Source organism: Trachemys scripta, chromosome 3 (genome assembly GCF_013100865.1).
Source record: "Trachemys scripta elegans isolate TJP31775 chromosome 3, CAS_Tse_1.0, whole genome shotgun sequence".
NCBI classification, from domain to species: domain Eukaryota; kingdom Metazoa; phylum Chordata; order Testudines; family Emydidae; genus Trachemys; species Trachemys scripta.
In genome coordinates this window covers 82,466,199-82,481,210 of record NC_048300.1, presented here as the reverse complement: position 1 = coordinate 82,481,210, position 15,012 = coordinate 82,466,199, and the positions used below count along the sequence as shown (strand labels likewise).

At 44.1% G+C, this 15,012-nt stretch overlaps 1 protein-coding gene across 6 annotated transcripts in view; it reads right to left on the bottom strand.

Moving 5' to 3' along the window:
* The window catches only part of LOC117874772, a 102,899-nt gene extending 93,899 nt beyond the window's left edge, over positions 1-9,000 (bottom strand). For 4 of the 6 annotated variants that reach the window (XM_034765241.1, XM_034765245.1, XM_034765247.1 and 1 more), the window contains exons 1-2: positions 5,363-5,869; positions 2,270-2,378 (exon numbers count right to left, since the gene is read on the bottom strand). In XM_034765241.1, the coding sequence (XP_034621132.1) occupies positions 2,270-2,353 (84 nt within the window). In that variant the 5' untranslated portion in view covers positions 2,354-2,378; positions 5,363-5,869. Of the gene's footprint in view, positions 1-2,269; positions 2,379-4,743; positions 4,862-5,362; positions 5,870-6,602 lie in introns of those variants that run through there. The other 2 variants (XM_034765242.1, XM_034765244.1) reach the window with 2 other exon arrangements.
* Between the last annotated feature and the right edge of the window lie 6,012 nt (positions 9,001-15,012).

Genomic DNA, 15,012 nt, shown 5'->3' with positions numbered 1-15,012 from the left:
GCATTAACGGATAAGCAGGGTCTCCTAGGATCACAATGGGCATTTCAACTTCCCCTACCATGATCTTCCGCTCTGGGAAAAAGAGTCCCGGCCTGCATCTTCCTGAACAGCCAAGTGTTCTGAAAGATGCGTGTGTCATGCACCTTTCCGGGCCAGCCTGTGTTAATGTCAATGAAATGCCCACGGTGATCCACAAGCGCCTGGAGAACCAGAGAGAAATACCCCTTTTGATTAACGTACTCGGATCCTAGGTGGGGCGGTGCCAGAACAGGAATGTGCGTCCCATCTATCACCCCTCCACAGTTAGGGGACCCCATTTGTGCAAAGCCATCCACTATTTCCTGCACGTTATCCAGAGTCACGGTTCTTCTGAGTAGGATGCGATTAATGGCCTTGCAAACTTGCATCAACACGATTCCAACGGTTGATTTTCCCACTCCAAACTGGTTTGCGACTGACCAGTAGCTGTTGGAGTTGCCAACTTCCAGATTGCAATAGCCACCCGCTTCTCCACTGGCAGGGCAGCTCTCAATCTCGTGTCCTTGCGCCGCAGGGTGGGGGCGAGCTCCTCACACAGTCCCATGAAAGTGGCTTTTCTCATCCGAAAGTTCTGCAGCCACTGCTCGTCATCCCAGACTTCCATGACGATGTGATCCCACCACTCGGTGCTTATTTCCCGAGCCCAAAAGCAGCATTCCACAGTGCTGAGCATGTCCGTGAATGCCACAAGCAATTTCGTGTCGTACGCGTTACGCGGCTCGATAGCATCATCGGACTCCTCACCCTCACTCTCACTGTCACTTTGGATCTTAAGGAATAGTTCGACAGCCAAACGTGACGTGCTGGCAAGGTAAGTCAGCATACGCCTCAGCAGTTTGGGCTCCATTTCCCACAGACAGATCGCGCTGCACAGAAACCGTTGAAAGATGGCGCCAAAGGTGGACAGAAACAAAGGGATTTCTGGGATGCGAAGCGATGCATCACAGGGCATTGGGACAGGACCCAGAATCCCCCGCACCCACGCCCCCTTCCCACAACCCATGGCGCCAGAATGGGAAGAGGTGCTCTGTAGGATAACTGCCCATAATGCTCCGCTCCCAATAGCGCTGCAATTGCCACAAATGTGGCCACGACAGTGCACTGGGCAGTTGTCAGTGTGGACAGACTGCAGTGCTTTTGCTACTCAGCTGCACGAAGTCAGGTTTAACTCACAGCGCTGTACATCTGCAAGTGTAGCCAAGGCCTAAGGGTATATCTTCACTATCCGTCATTGATCCAGCAGGGATTGATTTATCACGTCTAGTCCAGATGCAATAAATTGACCCCCAAGTGCTCTCCCATCGACTTCTGTACTCCACCACAGCAGTGCTTCTATATCCTGGGAAATTTCTCAGAATCTGGGAATTTGTGAGTAAAATGTTTTGAATGAAAATTCCCAATTTCTCAAGTTGAAACATTTTACTGACAAATTCCCAGGTTTTGGGAAATTTCCCAGGATACAGAAGCATTGTAAAAAAAACTTTATCTGGGAATTTTTCACCCGAGTTGGGAAATTTTTAGCGCTAGGTTGGGAAAAGTTGGCATCACGATATGGAAGCACTGCACCGCAGTGAGAGGCGCAGGCGGAGTCGATGGGGGAGCAGCACCAGTTGACTCACCATGTCACTCTGAAGACACCACGGTAAGTCGATCTAAATACGTCAACTTCAGCTACATTACTCACGTAGCTGAAGTTGCGTAACTTAGATCATTCCCCCACTTAGTGTAGACCACGGCTAAGTCATGCCCAATTAATTTTGAGGAGGAAGAACGTCCAGTAAAAGACCTGCTGAAACAACTAAACTTGCTCTCTTGTGAGATCTTCAGAATTTGAACTTACCAGATAAGGCTCTGGTGCTGAAAATTAACTTCCTGTGCCACAGACCCAAACAATAGTCTGCATTTGATGGCAAGCAGCTATTCAGAGAAGCAGGCATTCAGAAGCCTACTCCTTCCTTGTTTGTTTGGTAACTTTCATCTGACCTGAACTTTGGGAAGGAGGAGGGGAGAAATATGGTCCTTAACATTAACTACACAAGAAATGGCAATACAAGTCACAATAGAAAAGAGGATTTCATCAGCTGAGCTTGTGCTAACACACTTAGGTCTCTGTTACTGCATATCTTCTGCATGTTTTAAGTAAATAAAGACATTCTCCCAGAATGCAAAAACTTCTCACGTTTTAAAGAAGTATTTCACTCACAACTTTGACATCTTTTAAAATGATTACCTCATTCCTGCAATGTGGTGGCTGATAAATATTCAGAAGAGGAGGAAATGTACTCTTCTTATAAAGCTGTAAGCTGGTTGCCATGTCCTATTACAGTTTCACTACCAGTCTGTTATGAAACAGAAGGAAAACAAAACAGTATAAATAAAGAACAATATTACTACATCTAATTATATTAGCCAATCTTCAAAGCCAACGTTAAACATATTTATAAAGCTTTATATTACAAACAGATTTTATTTATCATTTAATTAATAAGATGTCCATTTATTGGGAAATGACTTAGCAAGTAGAATACAAGTTAACTGCCTTAGTAAATTATGTTGTATTTAAAGTAAATACTAGATAACTGAACACACTCTGAAGCATTACTTTTCCAGACAAGGATTTTTTTTTGGATAGGACATTTCCAATTCTGAAAAATTGATTCCGGGACTTACTACTATCTTTATGAGAGATATACAGACCTTGTACCATTACTCCTGTACCTTGACTCCCATGAATATTACCCACCCTCCACCAGCTAGCATAGTTTTACATAGAGTTATGAAATCTTTAGACCACTTCCAATTGTCTGTTTACTGAAATAATTGCCATTTTCGCCATGATTTTAAAATGGAGAAGCTGCATAGCTTTCCTTTTAAAATGTGCTACCTGCCACTCTGATGCAGAGAGTAGAAAATATGGCTCATTAGGGATCAAACTCGAGAGAGGGGAGGGGAATAGCAGTCCTGCTGCTTTCAATCCTTTCCTCACAGACACTTCCCAAACCCCTCCATCTGGTAGGAACGTTACAGCAGAGCAGAAGGAAGAAGGGAAGCAGCCACATTCCATAGTGTGCCTGCTTTCTCCTCAAGACCATGAAAATTGCTGAATAGCTATCCATCTGGAACTTAATTTGGGTTTGACTAGCAGTTAACTCCTCCTCCCTGGTGTGCACATGCTCAAAGGGTGGAATTTACAAAGGTACCTAGGTGCATAAGTCCCATTTTTAGGGACCAGTGTGATTCACAAACCTCCTGCTCGGCTACCGCCTAACACTGTCGGCACAAACTCTCAACATCTAAGTTTTTCCTCTAAGCATGCGCACTGCAGCACCAGGATGCCCACCTCCTGCCTGAGCACATACACACAATGCTGCATCATAATAGGCATCTGGATACTGGTCTCCTGCCCGTGACCCAGAGCGATTCACAATCCAAGGTAAACATTCAGCTGCCCTAGTCATGGGCAGGGGACTGTCCAGTAGGTGGCCTCTGAGCACAACTACCAGATTGGCCCCCTCAGACAAATTCACACAAAATAGCTTTGGCATGGCAGGAGGAAAGGGGATAGGAAGACAACCTCCTTTATAATCTTCAATTTAGTGCATAAGGTAGTCATCCAAGATGTAGGAAATCCCCATTCAAGTCCCCACCTCTGCCTGATGGGGAAAAAGGATTTGAACAGGATCTGCCTTTGCTCAGGGAAGCATCCTATCCACCAGGCTATAGAGTGCTTTACACACTCTCTCTCTGGCCTAATTAATATTTACATATTCCATTGTTGAATTCAAGTGACGCCACGTCAACAGCAGAGATTAAGAGACCCTCCCCCCCAAATCAGAATATCCCATAACCTTGTGGTTAGAGCACTGACCTGAGAGTTGGCTGATCCCCTTTGCCTCACGAGGAGGATGTGGAACTTGAAGCAGGGATCCCCCAGCCTGATGAGCACCCTATCCACTAGGCAAAAGGTTATAATGGAGGTGGTCCTCCTGTTTTCTTTCATGTAACTTAGGCAGCCAAATGCCCTCTTGCCCAGTTTGTGGATCACTAGTCAAGGTACAAGGTGCCTCCATGGACTTAGGCACCTATCTCTGACTGAGGGTTGGCGCTTACCACCACCCCCTCTTACCAGGGGTCTCCCTTTGGTTAGATTAGGCAGCTAGCATGCTGGCTTCGCAGCTCACCATTCTCTGGTGCCTATTTCTCTCCCCTTTCATTGCATAGGAAGCCTAAGGGTGCCTAACTCAGTCTTTATGGATTGCAGTATTGTCCCTGTGATTGTCTAGGCACCAAGGTGCTCAGTGTTGCAATGCCGGTATCCCTTCATAGATCTCACCCTAAACCTCTGCTCCTGCCCCATCTGTAAGTTTGGATGAAACCTACTGCTAATAGTGTGGGAGAGAGGGAGCAAACCCCACCCATTCCACTTACAAAAGTACAATTTGCAGGAAACCTCATCAATGGTAACTCAAGTCTCTCACATGGAGGCAGCATGAGCTTCCCCTCACACCCACAACAGAGTCCAGATTGCAGAAATTTATTTATTTAGGACAAAGAGACACTCTATGGGAGATTCAAGTTTAAAGGGAAATTGTAAGAGGAGGGGGAAGGAAAGGTAGGAGGAGAGGGATGTCAATGTAGATTTCAGTTAAGCTAGAACATGGTGAGGACTAGTTTTTAAAAATATGAATAGCAGCTATGCTGCACCCCAGAGCTTGCTGCATTTCAGTGGTGCAAGAAATAATCCCATCCTATGGTTTGTGCTGTTAGATACTTTGGGACTCTTTGAGATGAGTGGCAACATAGAAATGCAGAATCCTGGTTTCTGAAAGGCAGAATAAGTCAAACATTGTTTGATTAGCTTTTAAAATGAAGTGCAGCCTTATTCATGTGCAACACATGAAATTCAGCCAGACGCACTGTTCGGGGAGGCGACTCTAAGGAAATGCAGTGAATCCAGTGGGAATAGAAAGGACAGACGCCGCAAGGCGATCTCTCGGTTGTTTCAAACCCGCCCGTTTAGCACCACCATGTAGCTGCAATAAGCCTATTAACGGGGGTTGGAGGCGGATGCATGTTGGTATCAGACCCCGCAGAGGAGAACCAGCTTCCCTGATAAATAGTCATGTCCTGGCCGCGACCCAGCTTGGGAGACTTGGCCACAGAAGCACCGTCCGGTCCCCACTTCTCTGGGGCTGGTCACAGGAGCCCACCCCCCGATTGCCCACGCACGTGTGGGAGACAGCCCCACTCCCGCGGGCTCGGCCTCCCCAGCGCGGTTATTCCGTGGCGGGGCTCGCGCTAGCCCTGCCGGGGGGGCACTTACCGCTTGCGAGGTGGCCCTGGGCGCAGTGAGACGAGCAGCTCCCGGGTCCTCCTAGCGCCAGCCGCCGTCCCTCGCAGCGCCCCTGGCTCTGCCCAGCCCCCGCGCCGCGGGACAAGCGGGAGCCGCCAGGCACCGTTCGGCTGCGCCAGACGGAGCGCGGCCCTGCGGCAAGGGAAGAAACCTCGGGCGGTATTGGGCAAAGGGGGCGGCGGCAGCAGCAGCCATGCAAGCGGTCCGGTGGCTTCCGCCCTGCAAGCTAAATAAGCCGTGCAGCGATCAGCGGCATAGGTGTGTGGGGTGCGTGCAGGCTTTTTCTGCTTTGGGGGCACGTGTTGTTGGTTATGCACTTGAGCTGGGCACCAGGTTGGAAAAGCAAACATGCCGACTGGCGGTAATGAGTGAAATGAAGAAATCAGGGTGGGGTCACATTTCGTGCACACAGAATCATAGAAGATTAGGGTTGGAAGGCACCTCAGGAGGTCATCTAGTCCAACCCCCTGCTCAAAGCAGGACTAACACCAACTAAATCATCCCAGCCAGGGCTTTGTCAAGCCGGGCCTTAAAAACCTCTAAGGATGGAGATTCCACCAGCTCCCTAGGGAACCCATTCCAGTGCTTCACCACCCTCCTTCTGAAATAGTGTTTCCTAATATCCAACCTAGACCTCCCCCACTGCAATTTGAGACCATTGCTTCTTGTTCTATCATGTGCCACCCCTGAGAACAGTTGAGCTCCATCCTCTTTGGCGCCCCCCTTCAGGTAGTTGAAGGCTGCTATCAAATCCCACCTCACTCTTTTGCAAACATCGCATGCCGTGACATCATGCAATGAAGCCTTACGTCAACTGAAATGGAAATCAACAAAATATGAGGCATTTGATTAATTACCATTGATCTATCATGGATCTGGACCACAGCTTAAGAATCTACTGGGTCAGGTCAGAGCAAGGGTCCAGCCAACCAGGGATGTGTGTACAAGGGGGGACAGGCAGGGGCACACAAGCTCCTCTTGCCTCAGGGCCACAGGGGAGAGAGAGACTGAGCTCTTCCGGCCCACTCTCCCCTGCAGCCAGGGGAGCTGAGCTCCCCCTGTGGCCAAGGGAACTGTTCCCTCCCCGCCCGCCTGCCCTCTTTTGCTATAATGAATCCCTGGCTATAATGGCTAAATGGCTTGTATCCCCAGGACTTTATTATAGGGAGGGTGTACAGTACTTCCTCATAACATCATGTATTTAACATACCTCTCCAAAAGCAGTCAAATTTAAATGCCTGTGCAGGTCCCTGTGTATCCAGCCCAGTATCTTGTCTTCTTCTGACAGTGGTTGCATCCCTGACCATCTTGGCTAATAGTTACAGTATTCCCATAGCCGTTGTTAACATCTAGCAGCGATGTGACTTGTTTTGTTGACAGTGTTCTTGTTGCTATCTTTCTCAATCAACTGGTTTATGATCTTTGAATAGGTATGTGCCATTTTGCAATTTACCATTCTTTTACTTAGGAAACTCAATAGTGCAAACATTTACTCACTTGCATATGATATATTTTTGCAAGATTGTGGTTAAAGACCCAAATCCTGCAACCCTTGTGCACTTATCAGTGGAACTACTCAACAGGAGTAAAATTAGTTACATGCACATTTGCAGAACAGGGGCTGTGGATTTCAAAATAAAAAAAAATGCTAAAATATTAATTAAAATTGGGGTGGGCAGTTTCTTGTATTAATTATAATTAAGGTTACAGTGCTCCCTTGCCTTGAAAGTTGGTTATTTTATGAAAATCATTACTCATATTCAACCTACCGGTACATGTAATATTTACCAGTTAAATTAAAAACAAAACTGAAAGCAGTTTGGTCCAAATTTCTGCCAAATTATACATTTCAATTCAGAAAATGTTCTTTCATTCAACACAGGAAAAGCTATATGCTGAAAAACTGTATTGGACCCATCTGAAGGTGTATTACTTAATTTCTCAGTAACAAATTTGGGAGTGTAATTCAGACAAAGTTGAAAATATTTAAAAATTGAAATGTCATAAGTGTTTAACATGTTCTTTTCTGTACTTATTTTAAAAAACACTTTCAAATGTCTTTGGGGGTAGCTCTCGCTTCTGTAGTTAATTTAGCACATAGACCCACATGGTTGTAACAAAAGCCTCGCTGTCCTTACCTGTATATAAAAGGCTATCCCTGTATGATGATGCAAACCTTGGTGCCTCATGGTGGCCAGTTCCAAGAAGTTTACATCGGGTTGGTGAGGCAGTCTACACAACAGGATTGTGATGGCAGGACTGATTGTACCATTGCAACTGTTATGCCAGTGCTCGCTATCTATTCTGGTGCAGTACTGACTGGAGACTGACAGGATGGGTAGACTTGCATACAGCAAATGCAATCCTAACCTATGCACTCTTTATGGCAATTGTGTGCATAGATGTTACAGGGATACTGCTAAGGATTTCATTTGAGGGTTAGCACTCCTTATGGAGATACAACCTTTGACATCTACAACAAATTGTGGAGTCCAGCATTTTGTGCAGAACTGTCTTCTCTATTGGCTTTGCAGCACAATTAAAGAATCCTGACAAGATACAATAAGAAACACTGAGCCGTGTTAAGGACAATCAGTGACATTCCAAAAGTGGCTAAGTTGGGTCTAATTAACAATATTTCACTATCCATAAGTAACCAGCAAAGAAAAAATAAAACTTTGCTTGTCCCCTTTCCTCTGTTTATTTAAAGAGTGCCTAAATGTTTTTGTTTTTCTGAATTAGAAATTCAGTTCTTAACAGCCCTGGAAGACACTGTCATTACTGGAAAACGTATGCAATTATGACATCACAAAAGCCAACAGACTGAAAATAGATCAGTCAACTCTATGACTTTACTTTGATTCTGCTTATTGGAATTACACAAAGGCTCAGCAATGAACATTTAGGAGAAAAGAAGTTTTGTAAATAAATAGATCTCCCTTCTCTCCTTCCCCCCTTCAACCAGGTGCAATATCTCACAATACACATGCTCTAAGATCACTGCCCCAAGAGGTCCTCCTGCAAAACACAAATTTGGTGTTCCTGGTATTTCCAGAGTTTAAAAAAACAAAAACAAAAAAACCCCACCAACTTTTAAAAGCTCACACAATCTTTCAGGCCTTCATTATACATCACAAAGAAGCAAAAACAAACAAACAAAAAAGGAAGAAGCCCAACTTTTTATAAACATTTTGCAAGAAACCTTTAACAGCCCTATTAGCTAAAAAGTGATTCTTAGTGCACAATTGAAGTTCTAAAAGGCCTGCTTTTATATCATTGCTTGACTCCTCCCTACCCCCAATCTTACATGGTGTTAAAGAGACAATTACTTCCAAGGTTCTGACCACGTTAGGATTTATAATCATGTTCAGAATGTTTTTGTTTGTTTTTTGTCTCTTTCTCTTGTCTTGGGAAGTTTCATAAGTATTGTTTTACGATGTTTTATTTTGTATGCTGCAAAAACAACAACATTAGATTTACAAAAAGGCATTATGGCATGGATTTGTAATAGCCACATTACTCACACGTGGTGAGCTGTCAAGACTAGAAACAAGCATCATATACCACTAGGAAAGGGAGAGTCACAGCTCTCGTCATTTTTACCTTCATGGCTTGTGAAATTAGATTAATTTAGTTCACATATTAGACTACTACCAGTGCTGGGCCTGTATACTTTTTTATGGGCTGGATGTAAAATTGCGGGGGGGGGGGGTATCTATATTTGTGAAAAAAATAAAACATTGAGGCAGTTTTTCTCCCCCACTGTGGGTTGCTTGAAAGCTGTTTACTGGTTTGGAATGTTAAACATAGGCCTGGTGGAGATGGATTAGTGAGCAGAGTGCAGATAAGGCTTAAACAGGTTCTGCATGTAACATATGTTATTTATTACAAATCTTACATTGCACAAAAATACACAAAAAAATGACATGGTCTTTCCTGCTCAGGTAAAATATTAGGTGAAATCCTGCTTCCATTGAAGTCGATGATAAGGAGCCAGGATTTCACCCATTCTATTTATAATTTTACTATATACACATCTCTACCCCAATATAACGTGACCCGATATAACACAAATTCGGATATAATGCAAATATAAAGCAGTGCTCCGGGGTGCGGGGCTGCGCACTCTAGTGGATTAAAGCAAGTTCGATATAACACGGTTTCACCTATAATGCGGTAAGATTTTTTGGCTCCTGAGGACAGCGTTATATCGAGGTAGAGGTGTACTATAGAAAATGACACTAAGACAATATTAAGGTTGCAAACTCAAGCACTCAAAGATTAGAATATGCCAGAATTAAGGTTGCCTATGCAATCTTGGCCCCTTTGTGCATATGTGTTATGATACAGTCCTTAATTACATGACCACAAATTGTTTTTTTTCCACAGGATTCTTGTCTCATTTAGTGCACAAGATGGACAGTGCTCACTTAATAAGCAGCTGTTAAAAATTTGTTTTATACTCCTTGTTCAGTGTGTGGCCCCAGGCCTTATTTACTGCACATTATTCAAACTCCACTCTGAAGACAGAATTATCAAATTTCATCATGGACTTTTCTCTGGTGCTCATCACTGTAGTAGCCGAGTGCTTCACAAATACTAATTCAATTTAGCCCCTCCTCGCAACACTACTGTGAGAAGTTATCCCCATTTTATAGATGGGGAGCTGAGGCACAGAGATTACAGTCAAAAGTTTCTACTAATTTTGAGCGTCCAATTAGAGATGCCTAGAACCTGATTTTTCAGAGTATTTAGCATTTTATAGCACTTAATATGCACAGCCCCCACTGACTTCACTTGCGGGAGTGAGTGCTCAGCACTTCTACAAATCAGATTCCAGGGTATCTAGCTGAACACCCCAGAAAGTGATGAATAAACAATTAGTGACCATCTCTGGAAAGTTTAGCTTAAGTGAGGAATTCTGTGGCATAGGCAGGGATAGACTCCAGTTCTCCAGGGCAGCATTCTGCTGCCTTAACCAGGACACCATCCTTTCTTCCTGACATCTCCTGCTTCATTGACTACTCACCTTCCCACTTCTGCAACAAATGAGGCAAGGATCCTACACACAATAGTTTTTTACACTACACAGCCCTGATTCATCCCCCAAGGAGGTCCATTCTGTGTACTGAATGAGGCAGGGGTCTTGTGGAAGAAAAAAAATGGTATGTAATCATGTAATTAAACTATCATAGTGCAGACAACAGTGGGGAAAAATAAGGTTGTTGGGGAAACCATAATTCTGGCATTTCCCAACTTTTTAGTGCTTCACTTTGCAATTTTAACATAGTTTGTATGTGTAATTTCCTAGGTTTTAAAAAAAAACTGAGTAAACAGAAATCCCATGTTGTGGCATCATATTGACACCCACATGGGTCTTCAGCAAAAGTTGGGACCTTTAGATCCATCACACAGACCTCTGCCATTTGAACTAACAAAGTAGCTGATAGCAGTGGTAGATTGTCATCTTCTGTGCAGACCAGCTCTATGGGGACAAGACACATTTTGCCACTGAGTTTCACATGCATTTGCTGACAACAGCAGAATGGGTAGACTCAGGAATTTGGAGTTCTCCAGGCTCTGGTGGGGAGAATGCTCTAGTGGGCAAAGACTCTTATTCATTCTCCCCTGCCCCAGCTTGATCCCTTCTTTCCTTGTCCCCTCCAACCTATCCCTGCTCCAGTCCTGTCTCTTCCCCACCTCTTGCTCTTTGTCCCAGGCAAGACCAGTCACAGTCTCCATTCCTCAGGCTCCTTATCACAGTCTCCTTGCCCAGCAAATCCTAGTCTCCCTTTCTGGGTTTACTGTTCAAATCCCAATTTCTCCCTTTCCAAATCCAGTCCCCTTGCCCAGTCAGTCCCAGTTCCCCTCTCCCACTATCCTTTTCTGATTGGTCTCTCTCCTCCACCCTCTCCCACTGGCTCCCAATCCCAGTCTCTTCATCCAGCCAATCCCAGTCCTCATCTGATATCAGTTCCCTACCACAGCCAATCCTCCCTCCCTCCACCCAACCTCATTTCTCTCACTGGCTCCATCCCAATCCCGTCCCCAATTTAAGGTTGCCAGATAGCAACTGTGAAAAAACGGGACTGGGGGTGAGGGGGTAATAGGCGCCTATATAAGAAAAAGTCCCAAAAAACGGGACTGTCCCTTTAAAAACGGGACATCTGGTCACCCTACCCCAACTCCTAGTCCCAGCATCCCCTCTTCCACCTCCCCGTTCCAGCTACCCCTCCCCCTAGTTCACAGTCTCCTTGCCAAGCCTGTCCCTGTTTCTCCCACACACACATTCTCCAGTCCGAGTCTCACCAGACTCCTTGTTCTAATCTACTCCTTTCCATTCCCATTAGTCTGGCAGCTTCCTCCTCCACGCTGCTGAGTGCCGGCAAGGAGGTCATTAAGAGAACAGGAGAGCCTCCCTGCTCTCTCCGGTGAGCGGCAGACACCACTGATTTAGTTGACTTAATATACCCTCTCTCCACACACACACACATAATACATCTTTTTAAAGCTTAATTATGTCTACTTTAAGATGAGATATGATGCAGAGCTGTCAAGTGGTGCTGTTACCATATAAACGGTGATAAACAATGACACTATCAACATGTTAAAGTGACAATTTTAAAACGTTTGCATTTGTTTGTTAGTTTAATGGCTCTTTGTATTATTTTAAGACATAACGTATTTCTTTGTGGTTCTGATGCTTTGAGGTCACAATCTAATAATAAAAGGGTATAGATGTCATTGAAATTAATAGCGCTGTGACATTTGTGGTCAACATCATCATCATCTTGCTCATCATTATGATCACTCCCAAGAATGTGTGAATTATCACAATCTTCATTGCTTTGGAATGTACACAGTTCTGTGCAGGGAAGATTGTTCTGACTCCAGACACAGTGGATTGTACAGCAACCCCCTATAGGTACAGATCTAAATAAGGTCTTGTAGAAGCTCAGATGGCACTGGGCCCTTGAAGAATAAAAGTAGTTCATCATCTACCTTTTTCTATCCATGGTGATCCAATATCTGGATTACACATGTGCAAAAACATTTAAGTCTTTGTTTGCCAAGATGCTCTTTTGACATGCTCTTCCAAACTGTCCTCATATGGGAAGTTTGGCCAGTGACTTGTCCTTTTGTATGGCTAGATTGCACTTCAGGTGTCTGTGGGTCTCCAGGAATTGTGGCTTGTCCATCACTCTCCCCCAGCGTGGCAAGATCTCTGAAGCAATAAGCTACTTTTGTTTTGACAACATTAAACATCCCCCCCGCCCATACCAAATAGGGATGACACAGAGTCACAGCCGGTTAATGCATATACCGCAGGAGTGAGTGCATCACAAATTGTATGCATAGGTATGAAACAATTGTTGTCAGTTGTGCTGGCAATGGTGCCTGTTTCAATCCACGTGTTATCTGTGTGTTCCCATTTCTGGAAAGTAATGAATAACAAGAACCAAAACATCTATATCAGGTGACCTAATTCCTGTGGTTCCTTTGACACCAAGAAACCCAAAAACCATACAGCATGCAGAAGCATTCTTGTGTCTGCTTCCTCTTGAATACCCTACAAGTCTCAGGCTTCTTCAACACTTCTGCTGGTGTTGGACTTTGCTACTTCACCATTGTAAAAGCCCCCAGCAAGAAGAAGTGTTTGTGCTGGGGGAGCGCCTACACTGAGGTGCATTTTGAACCATATATTCACAAGTGACTGCTTGTTGGATGCCATGGTTAGAAACTTTTCCCCTGGAGGCACAGGGCATCCACCAATCACCTGTTATTTCTTGCACCCATCCTTAGATCCTGTCCAGCACCAGCTTTCTGCAGTTTTCACAGAGTTACTGTTATATCTGTGAAAGACTGATTACACAGTTAGCTTTGTCAAGTCCTTTTAGGATCTGCTTCGAGGATTCAGCAGCCAATTCACTGAATGTGTGGAATTTGTATGCAGCCTTCATTTGTATGACAGCCATGGTCACTCTGTTGTACACTGTTTCTTTGTGGCATACTCTTCGCTCAGGGATTCTTTCAGCTTGAGCTTCCAGCTGATGCCCTAATTCATCTTTGTCTGTTCTGCTCATTGTTCCATCAGCATGGAAGGAAGACATGGGCAGAGGGCCTGTTGGATTGGATGACTAAGGACAGTTGCTATTGAAACATCATCTCTGCATATTGCTAAGGACAGGGCTCTGTGGAAAACACTCTCTGGACTGATAGATGCTGTGATTATCCCTCACTTGCTAAATTTAAATTTGGTGGTCTTGGCCATGTGAGCAAATGTTCTGATGTCAGATTTCTTGCCTGGGCTGAAGAAGCTATGTGTCCTGTCAGAATCAAGTGCACTTCTCATAAATCTCTCCATTTGCTCTTCACCGATATCTGCTATTCTCAGTAGAGACCCTTGTACATCTGATGTTACATGAAGTCCAGTAGACATGTTGATAAGCACATCCGGATGTGATTCGGTGTCAAATAGGTTTGTCATATTGCTGATGACATGGTTGATAAGAGCTATAACATGCCCTTCATCCCTCTTCAGTATAGAGGCAAGGACTTGTTTGTGGACTTTGTCTTCACTATTTCTTGTTAGACCACTTTTTTCTCTCATAGCTTCATATTATGAATACGCAAAAACTATGTATTATCTCTAACACTAATACTGACGTGCATAAGTGACACTGAATTAAAAATCTAGTTTCTAGAATACTTCAAAGGCTAGTACAGCATGCATAGGCAACTACCAATTAAACCTTCAATCAGGCAGACTAGATGCTATTGTATGTACCAAAGATTACAAATGGAGAAGCATTATATTAGGAATTCATGTACATTTATATCTACCCACTAGGTAGGGCAAACTGTGGGTATGCACTGTACTGCTACTGGTGCACAACCTTCAGTGTGAGATAGATCAGTCTGTCAGCAAATTTCAATTGAAAATATAAAAAACTAGAATCACTTGTGAGATACTTTGACAATTAAGAATATGCAACGTGTTAGTATATTGCAAAATGTTGATATTTGCCATTTTTGTCACATGCTAAACAGCTCCATCATTTCTGGAGGAAAAAAAAAAGCTTGCCCTGGCAAAACCAATAAAAATCTTTTTAATACATTGTCATTTGGTAGCTTTGACCAATAAACACCACATTACAGTGTTAAAATTAACTTAAACGGTAAAAACTTAGCCATGTTGCAGTATTTCTGAAATGGTGCAAAAATGTGAGACATTCTCATTTTGGGTATCATTGTTTCCTCTCACCTACAGGCTTACAGCACCACGTGATAGCTTCACATCATACCTCAGCTAAACATACATTAAAATAAGCTTTCAAATGGTGTATGATGTGGGTGTGTATATTAAACTCCAAAATTATGGCTCTTTCTGGAGAATTGCTGGATGCCTATCTATCTGTTCCAGTGCCTAGTTGCATCACAGTCCAGAACAGCCATTACAGGCAAAGTCCTTCTGAGCCTCCCACAGCAAGGGCTGGAACATGCTCAGTCACACTATGGGGATGGCACATAGGCAGTATGGTCACACTTAGAAGCTGTGACAAGCTGCTCAGTCGCTCTGTGGGGCTGGTGCATGTGGAGGCTGGTCAGTACTAGGAGCT